The sequence below is a fragment of the Chiloscyllium plagiosum genome, unplaced genomic scaffold (assembly GCF_037043375.1).
Source record: "Chiloscyllium plagiosum isolate Xiang-an unplaced genomic scaffold, Cpla_swu_hap1 HiC_scaffold_28, whole genome shotgun sequence".
Lineage (NCBI taxonomy): Eukaryota > Metazoa > Chordata > Chondrichthyes > Orectolobiformes > Hemiscylliidae > Chiloscyllium > Chiloscyllium plagiosum.
The window spans coordinates 20,230,269-20,253,607 of record NW_028270166.1 but is presented as its reverse complement, the minus strand read 5'-3'; the positions used below and the strand labels follow the sequence as shown (position 1 = coordinate 20,253,607).

The 23,339-nt window shown below is 43.0% G+C and overlaps 1 protein-coding gene across 2 annotated transcripts in view; it reads right to left on the bottom strand.

Moving 5' to 3' along the window:
* Positions 1-23,339, bottom strand: part of LOC122565355 (protein strawberry notch homolog 2-like) — a 163,860-nt gene that overhangs the window by 95,421 nt on the left and 45,100 nt on the right. For both annotated transcript variants that reach the window (XM_043721239.2, XM_043721240.2), the window contains exon 3: positions 7,905-7,990. In XM_043721239.2, coding sequence (XP_043577174.1) covers positions 7,905-7,990 — 86 coding nt within the window. The remainder of the gene's footprint in view (positions 1-7,904; positions 7,991-23,339) is intronic.

Sequence of the window (23,339 nt, the reverse complement as noted above, 5' to 3'; positions counted from 1 at the left end):
GTGAACAATTCTGCTACAATATTATTATATGCTGACTTCCTGCACATACCCCAAACCCTGTTCGAAGCAGACAAGCACAAAGGCACTGAAATCAGATTCTCATCAACAAACAAGTCTTGGCAATTCTTAGAAGGTTCACAGGTAGAGAATTTCATGCTTCCATGACAGTTCAGCATATAACCTTGAAAAAATATCAGCATTTATATAGCACTTTATCATATTCTCAGGATGGCCAAATCATTTCCCATTCATGCAATGTTTTGGACATACAGTCACTGTTACTGTGTGGACCAGTGTGGCAGCCACAAACAACAGATTAGATAATTCAACAATTATTATGAGATGCGGGTGTGGGGGTGGTTTATCTATTTTTCTCAGTAGAAGCAGCATGAATCAGAATAAATTATCTACTATTAGTTGATACACAGGCAACAAGCAAAACTGTAAGGTAATCACTGAAATTGAAAGGTACTCAAAAAAAATGACCGCCACCAGTTGTGTACCTGTTAGTAACTGGCAGGGATGAAAATCAATATTTTACCAGAGATGGGGATTAAAATTTGTGGAAATAATTTAAATATCCAAGGTTAGCTCTTTCACAGAGTCATAGTGTCACAGAAACAGACCCTTCGGTTTAACTCATCTATGCTCACCAGACATCTAAATCTGACCTAGTCCCATTTGTCAGCATTTAACCTAAATTCCTCTAAACCTTCCTTTAATATGCCCATCCTGATGTGTTTAAATGTTCTAATTGTACCCGTCTCCACTATGTCCATTGGTAACTCGTTCCAAACACACACCATCCGGTGTGTGAAAAAGTTACCCGTTAGGTCCTTTTTAAATCTTTCCTTCTCAACTTAAATCTATGTCCTCTGGTTTTGGACTCCCCCACAGTAGGAAAGGGACCTTGGCTATTCACCCCATCCATTCTCCTCATGACTTTATAAATCTCTTAGGTCACTTCTCAGCCTCCAATGCTCCAGGAAAAAAAGCCCCAGCCTATTCAGCCTTTCCCCAAAAATCAAACCCTCCAGTCCCATCCCTGTAAATCCTTTCTGCACCAGGACAAAAGACCCTATACCCATCATTTGCAACATTAACGTAATTTACAAGATTCCATTGAAAGACTACATGCAACACTATATTGGACAAACAGGAAAACAACTAACAGTTTACATCCACGAACACCAACTAGCCACTAAACGCCTTCCTCATGAAGGGCTTTTGCCCGAAAAGTTGATGTTCCTGTTTCTCGGATGCTGCCTGACCTGCTATGCTTTCCCAGCACCACACTCTCGACTCTAATTTCCAGCATCTGCAGTCCTCACTTTCACCATGACCAGTTGTCCCTAGTAGCCACACACACAGATGACGAGGACCACAAATTGGGACAACACAACGATCATAGGACAAGCCAAACAGAGGAGAAAGTGAGGTCTGCAGATGCTGGAGATCAGAGCTGAAAATGTGTTGCTGGAAAAGCGCAGCAGGTCAGGCAGCATCCAGGGAACAGGAGAATCGACGTTTCGGGCATAAGCCCTTCTTCAGGAATGAGGGAAGTTTGTCCAGCAGGCTAAGATAAAAGGTAGGGAGGAGGGACTTGGGGGAGGGGCGTCGGAAATGTGATAGGTGGAAAGAGGTCAAGGTGAGGGTGATAGGTAAGACTGGGGTGGGGGCGGAGAGGTCGGGAAGAAGATTGCAGGTTAGGAAGGCGGTGCTGAATTCGATGGATTAGACTGAGACAAGGTGGGGGGAGGGGAAATGAGGAAACTGGTGAAATCCGAGTTCATCCCTTGTGGTTGGAGGGTTCCTAGGCGGAAGATGAGGCGCTCTTCCTCCAACCATCGTTTTGTTGTGGTCTGGCGATGGAGGAGTCCAAAGACCTGCATATCCTTGGTGGAGTGGGAGGGGGAATTGAAATGTTGAGCCACAGGGTGGTTGGGTTGGTTGGTCCGGGTGTCCCAGAGGTGTTCTCTGAAACGCTCCGCAAGTAGCTGGCCTGTCTCCCCAATATAGAGGAGGCCACATCGGGTGCAGAGGATGCAATTGATGATGTGTGTGGAGGTGCAGGTGAATCTGTGGCGGATATCGAAGTTTCCTTTGGGGCCTTGGAGGGAGGTGAGGGGGGAGGTGTGGGCGCAAGTCTTGCACCTCCTGCGGTTGCAGGGGAAGGTGCCAGGAGTGGAGGTTGGGTTGGTGGGGGGTGTGGACCTGACGAGGGAGTCACGGAGAGAGTGGTCTTTACGGAATGCTGATAGGGGAGGGGTGGAGGGAAATATATCCTTGGTGGTGGGGTCCGTTTGGAGGTGGCGGAAATGACGGCGGATGATGCGCTGAACATGGAGATTGGTGGGGTGGTAGGTGAGGACCAGTGGGGTTCTGTCCTGGTGGCGGTTGGAGGGGCGGGGCTCAAGGGCGGAGGAGCGGGAAGTGGAAGAGATGCGGTGGAGGGCATCGTCGACCACGTTGGGGGGGAAAATTGCGGTCCTTGAAGAAGGAGGCCATCTGGGTTGTGCGTTTTTGGAACTGGTCCTCCTGGGAGCAGATGCGGTGGAGTCGAAGGAATTGGGAGAATGGGATGGCGTTTTTACAGGGGGCAGGATGGGAGGAGGTGTAGTCCAGGTAGCTGTGGGAGTCGGTCGGTTTGTAGTACATGTCCGTGTTGATTCGGTCGCCTGAGATAGAAATAGAAATTCAAGCCAAACAGAGGACAGCCAGAGAATTTCTAGAAGCATGGCACTCATCCACGGACTCCATCAACAGTCACATAGACCTAGACCCAATATACCGGCCATGACAATGAACAGCCAGAACTGGCCATTGTAAGCAGCAGGCATGGCAGCGCATCACAGGAGGCTCCAAAGCACTGAAGATGTCACATGGACAAGGGACAAAATATCTGCATATCAGCTCGACAAACATTCTAAAAGTGGCCTCACCAATGACCTGTAAAGTCACATGACATCCGAACTACTCTGCTCAAATGTTCTGACTCCATTTTCAAGGAACTACACACCTGCACCTTAGACCTCTTTGTTTAGCAACACTCCCAGAGCCAGACTATTAACTGCATAAATCTTGCCCTAGTTTGTCTCTCATTTATCTACATCAAACTCCATCTGCCTCCTTGGTCTATTGGACTATCTGATCAAGCTTCCACTGTGCTCAGAGATATTCCTCTTCACTGTCCACTACACTACCGACATAGACTCTCCTGTTAATCGGATGTTGCCTGACCTGCTGTGTTTTTCTAGCGCCACACTCTTCAACTCACTAAGTTTGCTGTTGGGTGACTGTGTATTGTGGCTTTTGTGCATTTTTTCCCCCACTGAAGGATTTGACACAGATATCAAAAGAAGGAATAGGCTGTACCAAAGATGAACAAGAAAACATGGGAACTCTCCTGAGATTGTGCAAAGGAGAGATAAAGTTGTTGTGGTTCTGTTCACCGAGCCGGGAATTTGTGTTGCAGACGTTTCGTCCCACGTCTAGGTGACATCCTCAGTGCTTGGGAGCCTCCTGTGAAGCGCTTCTGTGTTGTTTCCTCCGGTATTTATAGTGGTTTGTCCCAGCTGCCCACTGCAGTGGCCGGTATATTGGGTCCAGGTCGATGTGTTTGTTGATAGAATCTGTGGATGAGTGCCATGCCTCTGGGAATTCCCTGGCTGTTCTCTGTTGAAACTTTATTGCTGGAACAGCACAGCAAGTCAGGCAGCATCCAGGGAACAGGAGATTCGACGTTTCGGGCACAGGCCCTTCTTCGGCCTGTGCCCGAAACATCGAATCTCCTGTTCCCTGGATGCTGCCTGACCTGCTGTGCTGTTCCAGCAATAAAGTTTCAACTTTGATCTCCAGCATCTGCAGACCTCACTTTCTCCTGGCTGTTCTCTGTTTGGCTTGTCCTATAACAGTAGTGCTGTCCCAGTCGAACTCATGTTGCTTGTCATCTGTGTGTGTGGCTACTAAGGATAGCTGGTCATGTCGTTTCGTGGCTAGTTGGTGTTCATGGATACGGATCATTAGCTGTCTTCCTGTTTGTCCTATGTAGTGTTTTGTGCAGTCCTTGCATGGGATTTTGTACACTACGTTGGTTTTGCTCATGCTGGGTATCGGGTCCTTTGTCCTGGTGAGTTGTTGTCTGAGAGTGGCTGTTGGTTTGTGGGCTGTTATAAGTCCTAGTGGTCATAGTAGTCTGGCTGTCATTACTGAACATACCGGCCACTGCAGCGGACAGCTGGAACTGACAACCGGAAGTGGCAGAGACAAACCACTATAAATGCCGGAGGAAACAACACAGAAGCGCTTCACAGGAGGCTCCCAAGCACTGAGGATGTCACCTAGACAGGGGACGAAACGTCTGCAACACAAATTCCCAGCTCGGCGAACAGAACCACAACAACGAGCACCCGAGCTACAAATCTCCCTCACAAACTTTGAAGAGATAAAGTACCATCTTCAGTGGGCAACACTATATTAAAGAAATCTGTTCTTCCATAAGGAGAGAGGGGATACAAATAATGGTCTCAAATTCTCTCACACAAGAAATACATACCAGTGCCACAAGGAGATCAATGACCTGAGTGACATAAGGAAACTAATACAGCAAATTTGCATGGTGCAACATTACTAACACACCCTCCCAAAATCAAGAGCTGTGCCACCAAATTTCTTGAAACAAATGCTGCTCAAGTCAGAGGCATTTGGGAACATGAACAGGATCTCACAGTAAGTGTTGAAATCTCCTCCAACAAGTGGTGGAACACAAGACCTAAAGTCTCTTTTCCTGATTAGATTAGATTCCCTACAGTGTGGAAACAGGCCCTTCGGCCCAACCAGTCCACACCGACCCTCTGAAGAGTAACCCAGCCAGACCCATTTCCCTCTGACTAATGCACCTAACACTATGGGCAATTTAGCATAGCCAATTCACCTGACCTGCACATCTTTGGACTGTGGGAGGAAACCGGAGCACCCAGAGGAAACCCATGCAGACACGGGGAGAATGTGCAAATTCCACAAAGACAGTCGGCTGAGGCTGGAATCGAACCTGGGACCTGGTGCTGTGAGGCAGCAGTGCTAACCATTGAGCCACCGTGCCACCCCTTAAAACTGGCAATATTAGCTTGGATGCATCGTTCTAATACTAGTCATAACCTAATTCACAATCTTTAATGAAGGATGCTAGCAGAGTAGGAAAGTTGATACTGTGCACAAAGACCTTCAAAATCTATTTGACGAAGTACCACATAATAGGCCAAAGGTAACCTTGGTGTGTACTCCACCTTAACATGCAAATCTAACCACATATCAATTGTATTATTTCAAAACATGCTACACAAATATAAATTGTTGGAGCAAAGCCCAAAGGATTGAAACACGAAGTACATAGTTGTAATTATTAAGACTCTACGTTAGAAAAATATGTTTAAAACAAAATATAGTGAACAATGAGAAGGATTAGCAACAAATTTCTGAAAGACAGACAAGTCTGTGAAATGGGGACACATATGGCAGGCACAATATAAGAAATTATATATTTTATTCACACAAATAACAAGAGGCAATATATAGTGAATAATACAATTTTAAAGGGGGTATAGGAACAAGGGGGCCTGGGGCATTGGAACATAAATCTTTGAAGGCAGCAAAACAAGTTGAGGAGGTTATTTTAAAGAAACAACATATGGAATTCTTAGCTTTTTTAAGAGGGTTACAGCATAAAAATGATGAATCAATATTAATCTTGATCAAAATGCTGATAAGGTCTTAATTGGAGTAGTGTGTTTAATTGGGGCTCTAATCTTTAGATAGTACGTCAAAGTATTTGTGAAATTGCAGAAGAAACTTAATAGAATAGTACTAGGCTTGAGGGACTTCAGTTATATGGAAAGACTGAATCAGCTAGGAGCTGTATTTCAACAGGATGATTAAAAGTAAACATGCACAGGCATTCAAAATTATTCAAAACAGAGAAACTGTTCCTAAGGGCAAATGCTATCTCAATCTTATGCCAGTTGGTGAAATACTGATACTTTTCCTCACAATAGGTTTGCTGACGAAACAGAGCATTACATTTGCCTGTATCATATTCAGTGTCCCAGTTACATCATCTCTCTTTACACTATTTTAAATATTATTTAAACCATCCAAAACCAAAATAAATTATGACAGCACCTTAAAATGGGTATTATTACAAAGGTTAAATCATAAAAGCTTACAAAATTTAAATTTGTTCTTGGGGAATAGTTATGAACTCCAGACCAAACCAGCATGCAGTGATATCAAATAGTCATAGAGGGGCTGAAGTGTACCAATGGACATGCATGCTCAGTGTCTCTTCATAGGTGCTCCTAGATATTTTCTAATCAACCTATTTAGAACTGATATGACATCTCTGGAGAAAATGGGAAGTGAACCTGGGCCACCTAATTCAGTGATAGGGAAAGTACCACTGCACCACAACACCACCACCACCCACCACCAACAACCACACATCCTCCACCTTCCCCCCCCTTACCCCACCCCCCACATGCTTTAAGATATTTTCCAAATCAACCCGTTCAGAAATGTTATTACTCACTTCTGGAACAGATAAGACTTGAACTAGAGTCTCCTGGTTGAGAGGTAGGAACACCACCAGTGTGCCACAACAGCCCCTACATGTCCTAAAAGTTTTTTTAACCTACCTGTTCAGACATGCTATGATACACCTCTGGAGCAGGCGGGACTTGAACTCAGGCCTCTTGTTTCAGTGGTAGGGACACTACCACTGTGCCACAACAGACCCTCCTACATGTTTTAGAGGTATTTTCTAATTAACCTGTTCAGAGATATTACACACATCTGGAACAGATGGGATTTGAATTCAGGCCTTCCAATCCTGGGGTAGAAACGCTAACTTAATATAATTAACAGTAGAAGTCAGATTTCAGGTGACTGACAAAGGAATCAGAGGAAAAACGTGTTTTGTACAGAGAAAATGTGATGAGCAATTTATTACCTGTGGAAGAATATGTAACGGTGAAATTCAAAAGGAAACTGCATAAACGAATGAATGTAAATAACGTTCAAGATTATGGTGAAAAACTTGGGGAGAGAGACAAACTGCATTCAGGCTGTTCTGATATAACATGATAGTTCTGTTCTTGGAAATCACATAATCGCAGCACCATATAAAGCAATGGGACCGGATTTGTGTAGTAGCCGATATATGTAAGGAAAGTTTGCATTCTACAAATAATAGTCTAAGTTTTTCAATCGCATTATAGCCAATTTGCGTTGAGAAACACGTGTTATAGCAGAACCGACTTTAGTTCTTTCAAAGATATGTGCAGGTATAATGGGCTGATTAACTAAACTCTATGCTGTATTGATCTATAACCTTGAGGGAAATATTGCACATGAAATCTGAGAGGGGCAGTAAATTGGAGTTGGGGTTTATTTCTGTTAAAGAGCAAGCCACAGAATTGTTGAAAGGCCAATCTACTCTAGTCCTAGGAAGTGGCACATAATTTCACGTGCACGGTTTATCGCTTATGAAGTTCCACCAGTGCAATCTTGCACAATGTGTGCAAACTATGGCAAGCATGTAAAACAGTAATTTTTATAAAAACATTCATAAAATAATTTGACAAAAATTACAATATCAATCAAATTTTATGAAGCCTTTTTAAATACCACAAATTCCTTTAAAAATCCAACTTCGAGAATGGGTTTGGTTTTAACATTTCATGGACAATCTCCCAAAACAGTGCAGCAATATTAATTCATCTTAATAGAAAATACACTTCATGCACATATAATTCGCTAGCAACTTTGCACATTCCTTTACAAGATTAAAAATAATTCAAGTGTACAAATAATGCAACACTTTACTGATGAACATATCATTGAATAATTACCGGGGATCATTTAGAGGTACTGTGGCAGGGTATGTTGGATACGAGTATGGAATATGGTTCCATATATTGGGATTCAGCATCTGATTCTGAAAGAAAAACACAGAATGAAAACAATTACTTCTAAAGCATTTGTGATCTGTCACACCAAAGTCAAGACAGGTGATCCCAAATAGTCTGCTTTTCTGTCTTAACAAGTGAATAACTTTACAAAGTGAATAATCTTCTACTTACTTACAGCATACTCCATTTACCCACCTTGCTGCCCACTTTCTTAATCTGTGTTTGTCTCTTTTTAACCTCGATCTGTCTGTGTTACAGTTTACACTGAGAGGTTATGCACTGTGGTAGGAAGAATGGAGGCGTAGACTATTTTCTAATGGGGGAACGTCTTCCAAAATCTGTAAAGGGACGTGGGAGTCCTAGTTCAGGATTTTCTTAAGGTTAACATGCAGGTGCAGTTGGCAGTTAGAAAGACAAATGCAAGGTAAGCATTCATTTCAGGACAGCTAGAATACAAGAGCAGGGATGTACTACTGAGGTTGTATAAGACTCTGGTCAGACCGCATTTGAAATATTGAGAGCGATTTTCGGCCCTATGTTTTTAGGAAAGATGCGCTGGCATTGGAATGGATTTAGAAGTGGTTGACAAGAACGATGCCAGGAATAAAGGGCTTATCATATGAGGAACAGTTGAGGACCTGGGGGTCTGTACTCAATCGAGTTTAGAAGGATGAGGATGATCTGATTGAAACTTGATTTGACATCCTAAAACAAGTGAATACCTTATATTGATTCTAGTGTCATTTCTAACAAGGCATACATTTCAAATTATGGTCTTTCTTTTGGCTTTAGTCATACATCAAATTCTTGCATTGCAATACTATCCACTAAATTGAAGAAAGAAAATTCACCAAAAACATTTTAATCAAAGAGGCAATCTCAGATTGTTAGCTCATTTGCAATGGCTCCCTTTTTCAAATCTGTGCCAAAATTCATTTACTAACCCAAACTTTCTAAATTAAGTTTAATTTTACTCCACAATATTGGGCTGTCCTTCAATTCTGTGCAAGCTGGGTTCTTCCTACCAGTTCCTCCATTATTAGCATGCGAGGCTCACTGGTCTTCTGTCGTTGGGTTCATCCCTCTTCCTTTTTTTGAGCAGGCTTTTAAAGTTTGCAATCCTCTAGCATTAGATAAGAAATAGAACAGAAAAGTTGTGGCCCGAGCCTCTGCAATTTCCAGTCTTTAATTCCCTTGATAACTCAAGTGGCATCTGGAATTGGTGATTAGTTTTAAGGATACTGATCTTTTAATTATCTTCGCTTTATCTCATTTTAATCATACCCAATATTGTTATTAACTCTTTCTTTAACTTTGGCATTGATAGCATCAACTTTTCCTGTGGATACAGATGCTAAGTGCTCCTTTCACACCTCAGTTCTAACTTCAGCATCCACAAGAATACCTCCTTTTTGTCTTTAAATTAGCCCCATCTTTCCTTTGATGATCAATTATTTTGTGATTCCTTTTATGCAAGCCACTATCTATTTTTGTGCTCTTTGTGTATCCCTATTGTGATCTTTATTTGATCTCCTTTCTGCATTCAGCTTGGTCTTCTACAGTACTTTGTGCCTTAAATTTGTCATGTGTGTTCATTTTCCATCTTATTTCAAACTCAATATCACCAGTCATTCAGAGAATTCTACACTGGATGACTTTCTTTAAGTTCTCGTGAATGTGAATCTATTGATGACATATTTATAGAATAACTGCTTGGTCAACAGGAAACCACTCACTGCTGACGGTGATTCCAATGAGGTCAAAGATTAATTTGAAGTATCAAATATGTCATAAATCAGCACCAAGAATCACAAGGTTACACATTAACTGTTTCCATGACTGGTATTGCATGTTCATTTGGGAGAAAGTAAGGGCTGCAGATGCTGGAGATTAGAGTCAAAAAGAGTGGTGCTGGAAAAGCACAGCTGGTCAGGCAGCATCTGATGAGGAGAATCTATGTTTTGAGCATAAACTCTTCACCAGGAATGAAGAGCTTATGGTTGAAACGTCAACTCTCCTGCTCCTCAGATGCTGCCTGACCGGCTGTGCTTTTCCAGCACCACTCTGTTTGACTTGCATGTCCATTTGTTGATTTATTCCACAGAAATGGTGAAGACCTACATCATTGTTTCATTACAAATGGCATCTTTTGATTGGCAGCAATTTCTTTTACTTTCACTGTACAAAAGGTAGAATTTACGCAAAAATGATCAGCTACACTAAACCTACTACAGAAAAATCTGTATTTAAAGAACGGTCAGTAAAGTAGTATTTTTGGCAAGCATTCTGAACTGGCAGATATACCTGATAGTATTATAAATAGATGATTTGGCTGCGAAGTGATTGACAATGTGTGAAAAACAGATCTAAATTCTTCAAGTTTATTCATTGCTCTATTGTATAGTTTTCAGTTTATCAACAGTTTGAAGGTTCAATTGAAAACTATATTTGATGCACAAAAATACATTTAGTAATCAGAAAATATATTGCAGCACTGTTGAACAGATTTACTGTGATATTTATGATTACAAAATACAACAGACTACAATATCAGAGAGCAAGCTTGTTCAATACAGCATTTTCACACCCTCAGGATATCTCAAAATATTTAACAGTCAATTATGCATTCTTGAAGTTGAGTCACTTGTAACATAAAGAGAACGTCAAGACAACATATGAACAGATAAGTCGGGTTTACTTTGGTGATGCTGCCTTAGGGACGAAAGCTAATCAAGAGAACTGCGACCTTGTACTGCGGGCCATTTTGTGTTCTCCAAAGAATGAAGACAAGGAATCAGTTTAGGTCTCATTTTAAAAGTTCACAGCAATTGCTGTGATACCACAGCAATATTGACTGCCTAGCTGTTTATTCAGAGTCCTAAGTCAGTTTGAACTGACAGTCTTAAGCCACGTGCTATTCCTGAATCAAGGTTATATTAACCATCTAGGACTGACAGCAAACCTTCCTGACACACCGAGCAACATTTTCTACATGGAAAACGCAAACTATTATTTTGCATGCATGTGGAAAGAGTGGTGGTCAGTAACTGGCAGCAAGAAATTCGAAAACAAGAGGTTAATTCACACTGTCTAATATCATACAAAGATATAAAATGTCAATTCATGGTTTGCACAAATACAATCGAAACACAAGAACAGATCAGATCATTCAACACAGAGCCTACCATCATTCTAGATCATGACCAATCATCCCCTCAATGCCATTTTCCTGCACTCCATTAATGTCAATTGCCAGAAACCTACTGACTCCTGTCTTAAACATGCCCAATGATGGAGCTTCCAAATATTCTCAGGTAGAGGATTCCAAAGAATTGCCACACCTTAAGTGATGAAATTCCACAGAATCCCAACATTGTGGAAACAGGTCATTCAGCCTAATGGGTCCACACTGACCCTTTAAAGAGCATTCCACACAGACCCATCTCCCCACCCTATCCCTATAGACCTGCATTTCTCACTGCTAACCCATCTACACCCCTGAACATTATGGGCAATTTCGCATGGCCAATCTACCTAACTTGAATGTCTTTGGACAATGGGAGGAAACTGGAATACAGGCCCTGTTTCTATAACTTCATCTCATAAAGCAATTCTGCTATCCTAGGGAGTTGTTAGATTCCCTTCTTGAGATTCTTGAATGCTTGATGCAACTGCAATATGCCAACCTCTGTGAACAGCCACGATTTATTTGAGCAAGTACCAGCTTTTAGAGGTTCACTTAACATTCTTTGTGGTGCTTGCGAAGCATGTTAAGCAAGGCTATCTGAACAAGGGAACCGCCCTCCCTTTATACAGGGTTTTACATCACAGTCAGTCATGTACGCAAGACACAACCCCTGGCACTCCCCATAGTCACATGCCACCCAAAAACAATGTGATTAGATTATTCCTTACAACAGTGTGATATCAGGTTATTCCTTAAACTGCACCATTTACAGAATATGATTAGATTGTCACATCCTGCCTGCAAAACAGTAAAACATTCCTCTCCATATGGGTGGCATATGACTATGGATTGGTGACAGGGTTTTTTTTAAAAAGATTAGATTCCCTACAGTATGGAAACAGGCCCTTCGGTAAGTTTTCAGGTGTCTCTTATTTTTTTCTTCTCTTCCTTTGTTTAGTTCTGTGCAGGCTTTCATAGCAGCGGGATATGGATATCAGGGCAGTTGAATGTTCCTCCTGCAGAATGTGGCAGCTGAGAGACACTTCACATGTCTCTGTTGACTACCTCTGCGGGAAGTGCACCCAACTCCAGCTCCTCGAAAACCGAGTTATGGAACTGGAGCTGGATGAACTACGGATCATCCGGGAGGCTGAGGGGGAAATTGAGAGGATGTACAGGGAGGTGGTCACTCCCCAGACACAGGATAAGGACAGCTGGGTTACTGTCAGGGGGAGGAAAGGGAACCGACGGTCAGAGCAGGGATCCCCTGTAGCAGGTCCCCTCAGCAATAAGTATACTGTTTTGGATAGTGCTGGTTGGGGACAGCCTACCAGGGGAAAGCCATAGTTGTCAGGTCTCTGGCACTGAGGCTCAGAAGGGAAGGGGGAGGGGCGCGGTGGGGAATAGAAAAGTGCTAGTGAAAAGGGGGGGACTCAATAGTTAGATGGATTGACAGGAGATTTTTTTGTGGTCAGGAACAGGACTCCCGGAAGGTATATTGCTTCCCTGGTGCCAGGGTCCGGGACGTTGCCGATCAGATTTACAAGATTCTGAAGGGGGAGGGTGAGCAGCCAGAAATCGTGGTACATATTGGCACCAATGATATAGCTAGGAAAGGGACTGAGGATCTGAAAAGTGACGACAGAGAGTTAGGTTGGAAGCTGAAGAGCAGGACGAGTAGAGGAGTGATCTCAGGTTTGCTACCGATGCCACGAGATAGTGAGATGAGGAACAGTCAGCAAATGCAACTTAACATGTGGCTGCGAGGCTGGTGCAGGAGGGAGGTTTCAGATACTTAGACCATTGGAATACTTTCTGGGGAAGGTGGGACCTGTACATGAAGGATGGGTCGCACCTGAACTGGAGGGGTACAAATGTCCTGTGTGGGAGATTTGCTCATGCGATTCGGGAGGGTTTAAACTAGTTTGGCAGGGGGGTGGGAATCGGAGCCACATGTCTTAGACGGGGTCAGTTGCAGACAGGACAGTGACAGGATATACGGAATCTATCAGGAAGGTTTCTCACACGATGAAACAAAGGGATCGGTTAAAGTGTGTCTGCTTTAATGTAAGGAGTGTCCAGAATAAGAGTGACGAACTTAGAGCATGGATCAGTACTTGGGGCTATGATGTTGTGGCCTTAACGGAGACGTGGCTTTCACAGGGACAGGGACGATTGCTTGATGTTCCAGGGTTTAGAATGTTTAAAAAGAACAGGGAGGGTGGAAAAGAGGAGGGGGTGGAGCATTGCTAATCAGAGGGTGCATCACAGCTACAGAAACAAAGGTTGTTGAGGAAGGTTTATCTACTGAGTGGGTGGAAGTTAGGAACAACAAGGGAACAGCCACCTCATTGGGGATTTTCTACAGACCATCTAATAGTAGTAGAGAGATTGAAGATCTCATAGGCAGGCAGATTCTGGAAAAATGCAAAAGTAGCAGGGTTGTTGTTATGGGTGATTTCAACTTTCCCAATATCGACTGGAACCTCCTAAGTGCAGATGGTTTGGATGGAGCCGCTTTTGTCAGGTGTGTTCAGGAGGGTTTCCTTACTCAGTATGTAGACAGACCGACGAGGGGAGAGGCCATTTTGGATTTGGTGCTCGGCAACGAGCCAGGACAGATGTCAGATCTCACGGTGGGAGAGCACTTTAGTGACAGTGATCACAACTGTCTCACATTTAGCATAGCCTTGGAGAGTGAAAGGTGCAATTACCGAGGGAGATATTTAACTGGGGAAAAGGAAATTATGATGCTATCAGACAGGTGTTGGGAAGTACAGACTGGGAGCAATTGTTCCACAGAAAGGGCACTGCAGACATGTGGAGACTATTTAAGGAGCAGTTGTTGCGAGTGATGCACAAATTTGTTCCTTTGAGACAGGTAAGAAGGGGTAAGATTAAGGAACCATGGATAACGAGAACAGAGGAGCTTCTCATCAAAAGGAAGGCGGCAGCTTATGTAAGGTGGAGGAAGCAAGAATCTAGCACAGCTTTAGAGGATTACACACTTGTTAGAAAGGAGCTCAGAAATGGACTCAGGAGAGCCAGGAGGGGGCATGAAAAAGGCTTGGCAAGAAGGATTAGGGAGAACCCAAAGGCATTTTACTCATACGTGAGGAATAAGAGAATGATCAGGGAGAAGGTAGGGCTGATCCATACCGAACAACCCAGATGGCCTCCTTCTTCAAAGACCGCAATTTCCCCCCCAGACGTGATCGATGATGCTCTCCACCGCATCTCCTCCACTTCCCGCTCCTCCGCCCTTGAGCCCCACCCCTCCAATCGCCACCAGGACAGAACCCCACTGGTCCTCACCTACTACCCCACAAACTTCCAGATACATATCATCCTTCGTCATTTCCGCCACCTCCAAACGGACCCCACCACCAGGGATATATTTCCCTTCCCTCCCCTCCCCTATCAGCGTTCCGAAAAGACCACTCCCTCTGTGACTCTCTCGTCACGTCCACACCCCCCACCAATCCAACCTCCACTCCCGGCACCTTCCCCTGCAACCGCAAGAAATGCAAAACTTGCGCCCCACACCTCCCCCCTTACTTCCCTCCAAGGCCCCAAGGGATACTTCCATATCCGCCACAAATTCACCTGCACCTCCACACACACCATTTACTGCATCCGTTGCACCCGATGTGGCCTCCTCTATATTGGGGAGACAGGTCGCCTACTTGCGGAATGTTTCAGAGAACACTTTTGGGACACCCGGACCAACCAACCCAACTTCCCCGTGGCTCAACACTTCAACTCCCCCTCCCATTCCACCAAGGACATGCAGGTCCTTGGACTCCTCCATCGCTAGACTATAGCAACACGACAGCTGGAGGAAGAGCACCTCATCTTCCGCCTAGGAACCCTCCAACCACAAGGGATGAACTCAGATTTCTCCAGTTTCCTCATTTCCCCCCCCCCCCCCCTTGTCTCAGTCCCAACCCTCGAACTCAGCACCACCTTCCTAACCTGCAATCTTCTTCCTGACCTCTCCGCCCCTACCCCCACTCTGACCTATCACCCTCACCTTAACCTCCTTCTACCTATCGCATTTCCAACACCCCTCCCCCAAGTCCCTCCTCCCTACCTTTTATCTTAGCCTGCTTGGCACACTCCTCATTCCTGAAGAAGGGCTCATGCCCGAAACGTCGATTCTCCTGCACCTTGGATGCTGCCTGACCTGCTGCGCTTTTCCAGCAACACGTTTTCAGCTCTGATCTCCAGCATCTGCAGTCCTCACTTTCTCCAGATCAGGGATAGCCATGGGAACTTGTGCATGGAGTCTGAGCCAATAGGGGAAGCCCTAAATGAATTTTTTGTTTCGGTTTTCACCGAGGAAAGGAAACTTGTTGTAAATGAAAACTTAGAGGAGCTGGGATACAGTCTTGACCAGATCAAGATTGATAAAGATGATGTGCTAGAAATTTTGGAAAACATTAAGATTTATAAGTCTCCAGGGCCAGACCAGATTTATCCTAGGCTGCTCCAGGGAGCGAGAAAGGATGTTGCTAAGCCGCTGGGGAGGATCTTTGCCTCCTCACTCTCCACGGCAGTCGTACCAGAGGATTGGAAGGAGGCGAATGTCGTTCCACTTTTCAAGAAGGGTAATAGGGAAATACCTGGCAATTACAGACCAGTCAGTCTCACGTCTGTGGTCAGCAAAGTTGTGGAAAGAATTCTGAGGGATAGGATTTATGACTATTTGGCAAAGCATAGTGTGATTAAAGGCAGTCAGCATGGCTTTGAGAGGGGCAGGTCATGCCTCACAAATCTAATTGAGTTCTTTGAGGTGGTGTCAAGACAGGTCGACAACGGTCAAGCAGTGGTTGTGGTGTATATTGATTTCAGCAAGGCATTTGATAAGGTTCCCCATGGTAGGCTCATCCATAAAGTCAGGAAGTATGGGATATAGGGAGATTTGGCTATCTGGATTCAAAATTGGCTGGCTGACAGATGGCAGAAAGTAGTTGTAGATGGAAAGTATTCTGCCTGGAAGACAGTGTTGAGTAGGGTCCCGCAGGGCTCTGTTCTTGGGCATCTGCTCTTTGTAATTTTTATAAATGACTTGGATGAGGAGGTTGAGGGGTGGGTTAGTAAATTTGCAGATGACACAAAGGTTGGAGGTGTCGTCGGTAGTATAGAGGGCTACTGCAGGCTGCAGCGCGACATAGACAGGATGCAGAGCTGGGCTGAGAAATGGCAGATGGAGTTCAACCTGGATAAATGCGAAGTGATGCATTTTGGAAGGTCAAACTCGAATGCTGAATATAGGATTAAAGACAGGATTCTTAGCAGTGTGGAGGAGCAGAGGGATCTGGGTGTGCAAGTACATAGATCCCTCAAAGTTGCCACACAAGTGGATAGGGTTGTTAAGAAAGCGTATGGTGTTTTGGGTTTCATTAACAGCGGTATCGAGTTTAAGAGCCGCGAGGTTTTGCTGCAACTCTACAAGTCCCTGGTGAGACCACACTTGGAATAGTGTGTCCAGTTCTGGTCACCTTACTATAGGAATGATACAGACGCTTTGGAGAGAATGCAAAGAAGGTTTACCAGGATGCTGCCTGGACTGGAGGGCTTGCCTAATGAAGAAAGGTTGAATAAGCTCGGACGTTTCTCTCTGGAGAGAAGGAAGAAGAGAGGAGACCTGATCGAGGTGTACAAAATAATGAGAGGAACAGATAGAGTCAATAGCCAGAGACTTTTCCCGAGGGCAGGATTGACTGGTATGAGAAGTCATTATTTGAAGATATTAGGAGGAAGGTATAAAGGAGACATCAGAGGTGGGTTCTTTAGGCAGGGAATTGTGAATGCATGGAATGCGTTACCAGCTGAGGTGGTGGAAGTGAAGTTATTGGGGGACATTTAAGCAACTGCTGGACATGCACATGGATAGCAGTGAGTTGAGGGGTGCATAGGTTAAGTTACTATATTTTACATTAGGATTAAGTCTCGGCACAACATCGTAGGCCTAAGGGCCTGTTCTGTGCTGTACTTTTCTATGTTCTAACCCTCTGAAGAGTAACCCATCCAGACGCATTCCCCTACATTTACCCCTGACTAACATACCTAACACTATGGGCAATTTAACATGGCCAATTCACCTGACCTGCGCATCTTTGGATTGTGTAAGGAAACCCACGCAGACACTGGGAGAATGTGCAAAGTCAACACAGACAGTCGCCCGAGGCTGGAATCAAACCTGGGTATCTGGTGCTGAGAGGCAGCAGTGCTAACCACTGAGCCACTGTGCTGGGTTGTGTCTTGCATGCATGACTGTCTGTGACTTAAAGCCCTACATAAAGGTAGGACGGTTCCCTTCTTCAGACAGCCTTGACACCCTCCACAAGCATTGCCAAAAGTGTTAAGTGATCCTCCAAAAGCTGGTACTTGCTGAGATAAATACTGACTGTTCACAGAGGTTGGCGTATTGTAGTTGCATCAAGCCTGCAAGAATCTCAAGAAGGGAACCTAAGATTATTCTAGTAAAACTTCGACGCACTCCCTGGATTGACAGGTACATCGTTCCTTAAAGAAAAACCAACTATACACAATATGTTAGGAGAGGTCTCAACAAGGTTTTACAGCTGTACATTTTTATTTTTGTACTAAAATCCTCTTGAAATGCATGCCATTTGCCTTTCTAATTGCTTGCTGCACATAAATGCTTCGTTTTAAGACCACAGGACTACAAGAAACAGGAACAGAAACAGCGCTTGGCCCCTCGATCCTGCTCCACTATTCAATAGGATCATGGCTGATCCACCTTTCCTTGATGACTTACCTCATTTTTGTAATAACTCTAGATCTCCTTACTGATCAGGAATCTATTTCAGCATTAATAATATGCAAAGACTCTGCCACCACAGCTCTCTGCAGCAAGAGTTCCAAAGCCGCTCAACGCTCAGCTAAGAAATTGCTCTCACCTCAGGCACCCTTTATTCTGACATTATGCTCTTTGGTCCTTGACTCACTCATGACGAGGATAACCCTCTCATAGCACTTATCCTGTCCAGCCCCTTAAGAATCCTTTACGTTTCAATACAATCACCTTTCATTCTTCTAAACTCCAGTGAGCAGAGTTCTGACCTGTTCACCTTCATTCATAAGACAATCCCTCTATACAGAGGATCATGCTTGTGAATCTTTTCTGAGCTGCCTCCAATTAAATGATATCCTACCTCAAATAAGGAGACCAAAACTGCTTATGATACTATACAATTGTAAGATGTCCTGACTCTCTCACTCCAACTCCCTTGAAATAAGGACTTAACATTCCATTAGCATTCCTGATCATCTGCTGCACCTGCATGCTAACTTTCTGCATTTTGTACACAAGTACCTCCAAGTCCCTTTTCATGATTTATAGTCAGTGAGACCAAATTCTTTTAGACACCAATACTTCTCACCACCGCAGTTGCATACTGCATCTGTTTTTTCTACTGAAATGAATGACTTTACATTACATTAATCTGTCATGTCCTAGCCCGTTTCATTTGCCTCTCCAAGCCTCGATGTACTCTCCTCATAATTTGTTCTCCCATTCAGTTTACTGTCAGCAGTAAATTTGAAAACGTTTCAATTGTGAACCTAGCACTGAGCCTCTCACTACAAGACCAGTAACAACCTGCCATCCTGAGAATAATACGTTTATTTTTATATTCTGCTTTCTGTCTGTTAGCCAAATCTCAATCCATACTAATGTAACTCCCCCTATATCATGTGCTCTAAATTTATTTACTAACCTCGGCCTCATCAGAAGCCTTCTGAATATCCAAATATACCAAAACCACTGGTTCTCCTGTTGTCTATCCCATAAGGAAAGGTCAAAAAGACTAAGTATTTCAAACATAATTTCCCTTTCATAAATCCATGTTGATTCTGCTGAATATTATAATTCTTTTCTGCATGCTTTATATTAAATACTAACATTTTCCATTCTATGTGCATCAAGCTAACAGATCTATAGTTCTCCACACCCTCTTCCTTCATTCTTAAACATTTGCTACCTACCATAAGAAGAAACATTTCCAGGATCTATAGAATTACAAAAAATAATCAATCATCTCTATTGCTAAGTCCTTCAGTACTCAGATGAAGCTCATCTGGTTTAGGCAATGTATCAAGCCCCAGTCCAGCTAATTTTCAAGTGTTCTCCTTAGTAATACTAATTTATTTTAGTTCTTCAGATACACAAATCCTTTGATTGCCTGGTATTCCAGGGAAATCTTCAGCATCTTATCCCTTGAAAACAGATGCAGAGTAATTGCTATTTCCTTGTTCTCCAATACAAGTTTGCCTGTTCCACCTGTAATGGGCCCACATTTATCCTTGCTAATCTTCTGGACGTCACGTATTGTATAGAAATGTTTACAGGCAATGTTTATGTTCCTTGCCAGCTTGCCTTCATATTGTCTTTCCCATTGTTATCTAAATTTGCCATTGTAACCTTATATTCCCTCTCCTTCCACTACTTGTCTATTTTCAATTTAAATATATTATTAGCTTCAACCACTCCCTGTTGTACAGATTTCAACATTCTCATTAATCTTAAGAATATGTTTCTTTTGTATATCCTATTGGATATCAAGGTGATGTTATACTGATGATCTCTAAGTACAATGTGGTTCCCTTGTTCAAGAAGGGGAGTAGGGATAACCCGAGTAACTATAGGCCGGTGAGTCTCACTTCTGTTGTGGGCAAAGTCTTAGAGAGAATTGTAAGGAATAGGATTTATGAACATCTGGATAGGAATAATGTGATCAAGGATAGTCAGCATGGTTTTGTGAAGGGCAGGTCGTGCCTCACAAACCTTATTGAATTCTTTGAGAAGGTGACTAAGGAGGTGGACGAGGGGAAAGCGGTGGTTGTGGTGTATATGGATTTTAGTAAGGCGTTTGATAAGGTTCCCCATGGCAGGCTACTGTAAAAAATACGGAGGTATGGCATCGAAGGTGAGTTGGAGGTGTGGATTAAGAATTGGCTGGCTGGAAGAAGACAGAGGGTAGTAGTTGATGGTAAAGGTTCATCTTGGAGTTACTAGCGGTGTTCCGCAAGGATCTGTTTTGGGATCATTGCTGTTTGCCATTTTTATAAATGACCTGGAGGAGGGGCTAGAAGGTTGGGTGTGCAAGTTTGCGGATGATACGAAAGTCGGAGGAGTTGTTGACAGTGAGGAAGGATGTGTCAGGTTACAGCGGGATATAGATAAGCTGCAGAGCTGGGCAGAAAGGTGGCAAATGGAGTTCAATGTAGCTAAGTGTGAGGTGATTCACTTTGGTAAGAGTAACAAAAAGATGGGGTACTGGGCTAATGGTCGGATACTTGGTAGTGTGGATGAGCAGAGGGATCTTGGTGTCCATGTACACAGATCTTCGAAAGTTGCCACCCAGGTAAATAGTGCGGTGAAGAAGGCATATGGCGAACTGGCTTTTATTGGCAGAGGAATTGAGTTCCGGAGTGCTGAGGTCATGTTGCAGTTGTAAAAGACTCTGGTACGGCCGCATCTGGAGTATTGTGTGCAGTTTTGGTCGCTATACTATAGGAAGGATGTGGAGGCACCGGAACGGGTGTAGAGGAGGTTTACCAGGATGTTGCCTGGTATGATAGGAAGATCGTATGAGGAAAGGCTGAGGCACTTGGGGCTGTTTTCATTGAAGAAAAGAAGGTTTAGGGGTGACTTGATAGAGGTGCACAAGATGATTAGGGGTTTAGATAGGGTTGACCATGAGAACCTTTTTCCACGTATGGAGTCAGCTATTACGAGGGGGCATAGCTTTAAATTAAGGGGTGGTAGGTATAGAACAGATGTTAGGGGTAGATTCTTTACTCAGCGAGTCGTGAGTTCATGGAATGCCTTGCCAGTAGCAGTGGCAGACTTTCCTTCTTTATGGGCATTTAAACGGGCATTGGATAGGCATATAGAGGATAGTGAGCTAGTGTAGGTTAGGTGGGCTTGGATCGGCACAACATCGAGGGCCAAAGGGCCTGTACTGCGCTGTATTTTTTCTATGTTCTACAACAGAAAACATTCTCTCTGTATCCATCAAATATTTTTTAAAATGCCCATTGTCATCCCTCTTAATGTTCACCTACTGCTCTTGCCCAGCCTTCTTTTGGATACTGACACACCTGCTTTTCATTGACAACACTGTCGTATTTGAGCTTGGTATTTTTGCTGTAAACTTCAAACTTTGTTGTGGATAGTTGAGGATGGTTACCATGTACCATGATATTAATTTGACTGTATTACAGAAAACTAGACAGGTTGCAGCATTGTTACCCACTTTTAAATAAAAGTTATGTCCATATTTACCTCTTTGGTTGCAAATTCATCAGGTACTCCTGGCTGTACAGGAACACAGGAGAATGGGGTTGACAAATATTTCAGCCATGTTTAACAGCAGAGCAGAATCGATGGGCTGAATGGTCTAATTCTGCTCCTATATTTTGTGGTAGTATGACAGTAAACTAAAATATTAAAATAAGTATCACTATCTAAATAGCCCAAATTAAAATGGATTCCTATAACGAAGGGGGAATCCAATGAGAAACAATGCTTTCAGTACTAGGAAATACTCAACATGTCATATCATTTGATCAAAAGTTTAAGATGATAGGTGGATACAAGAAAAAAAGGGGGTCAGCAACATCTTCACAATGCTGTTACAAAATCTGAAAGCAGGGTGGTTAAACAGACTTCTGTAAACAGTATACTCTGGCAATCCTTGACTTCTATTTCATACAGATGGTTTAGATGGCAAGTTTGTGTGGATCTAAATAACATTGGGAGCAATTTTAATTTTATGTAAAATGTCAGGATGTGAATGCTAAACACAACTGGAAATTTAAATAAAATACAAGCTAGCAAATATCAGTCTCAATTATGTCCATAAGAAATAGGAACAGGACTAGGCCATTCAGCCGAATGAGCCTGCCCTGCTATTCAATAGGATCTTGACTAATCTAATGGCAGTTTCTGTCCATCTACTTTATTTGCAATCTATGAAGTTTTCCGATTATTGATTAATTTGCTGCAAAATACCCTTTTGCTGTTTCTCTCAAATTCCATTGCACGAAGGTATTGTATTTTTAAATCACTTCCAATGTCATGAAAATGACCTAAAGAACTACTGAATTTGGAACCTTTGCAACGAATATGAAAACAACGCGTTTCACATTAATACTTGACTTTGTTACAAATGCCACTGAAAAAGTCCCCAGAAGTTGAAACAAATTTGTGAAACTTCCATGAACAAATTACAAAGATGTTAAAAGCTTATGGTACATTTAAATAGTTCTTAAGACTTCCCTGGCCACCAAAAGTTGGTTGCTAAACCATTTAAACTAAAACTGCACTACAAAGAAAGATCAATTCCTGACTTTACCTAGATAATTCATGAACAAACTGACTACATGTAAGTTATGACGACTAGTCCAAGCTGCTGCAACAGCATCTTTCAAATACACGAACTCTACCACTAGAAGGACAGGGCAGCAGACATGGGGGGACATGAGCATTCTCAGGTTCCCCATGAAGCCGTGGATCATCTTGACTTGGAACAGTATTATTATTCCTTTCCTGTTGCAGTTGTTACCTACCGAACAGGGCTTACTCAACATGAGGTGGTTAAAGGTGGCGGCTCACCACCACTTTCCCAATGGCAAAGTGGGATGGGCAACAAATGTTGGAAAATCTAAGGACCCACACATTGCATGAAATAATGAAATCCAGGCAAATCAATTGCAAATAAACTTTCATGTCACCTGGCTTGGATTGATGCATCTTTAATACAAGTATATTGAGGTTGGGCACATACTGGATTTATTTTAATAGAAATGGCCCTTACAAATGCAGTTCATCTTGCTTTCTTACTGATTGATGCCCCATGTATGAATTTAAAGTTCAATTTCAATTTTAAATTTGTTGCTCGCCAAATCAACCTCTTTTTCCTTTTAACTAGATGTAACAGCCTGCTTTATTGCATATCACTGTGGAATCAACCATATAGATTCTGTTTCGTCTCACCCAGTTATGAATACACAGATGTACAAGATTCTACTCTCATACTGCAGATTGTTTATCATGTTTTTTTGTTTACATTCCATCCATTTTTATTATGGATGTCTTTAAAAAAATTTTTTGTCTCAAGCTAATGTAAGTACATCTACTCTCAATAAAGGAG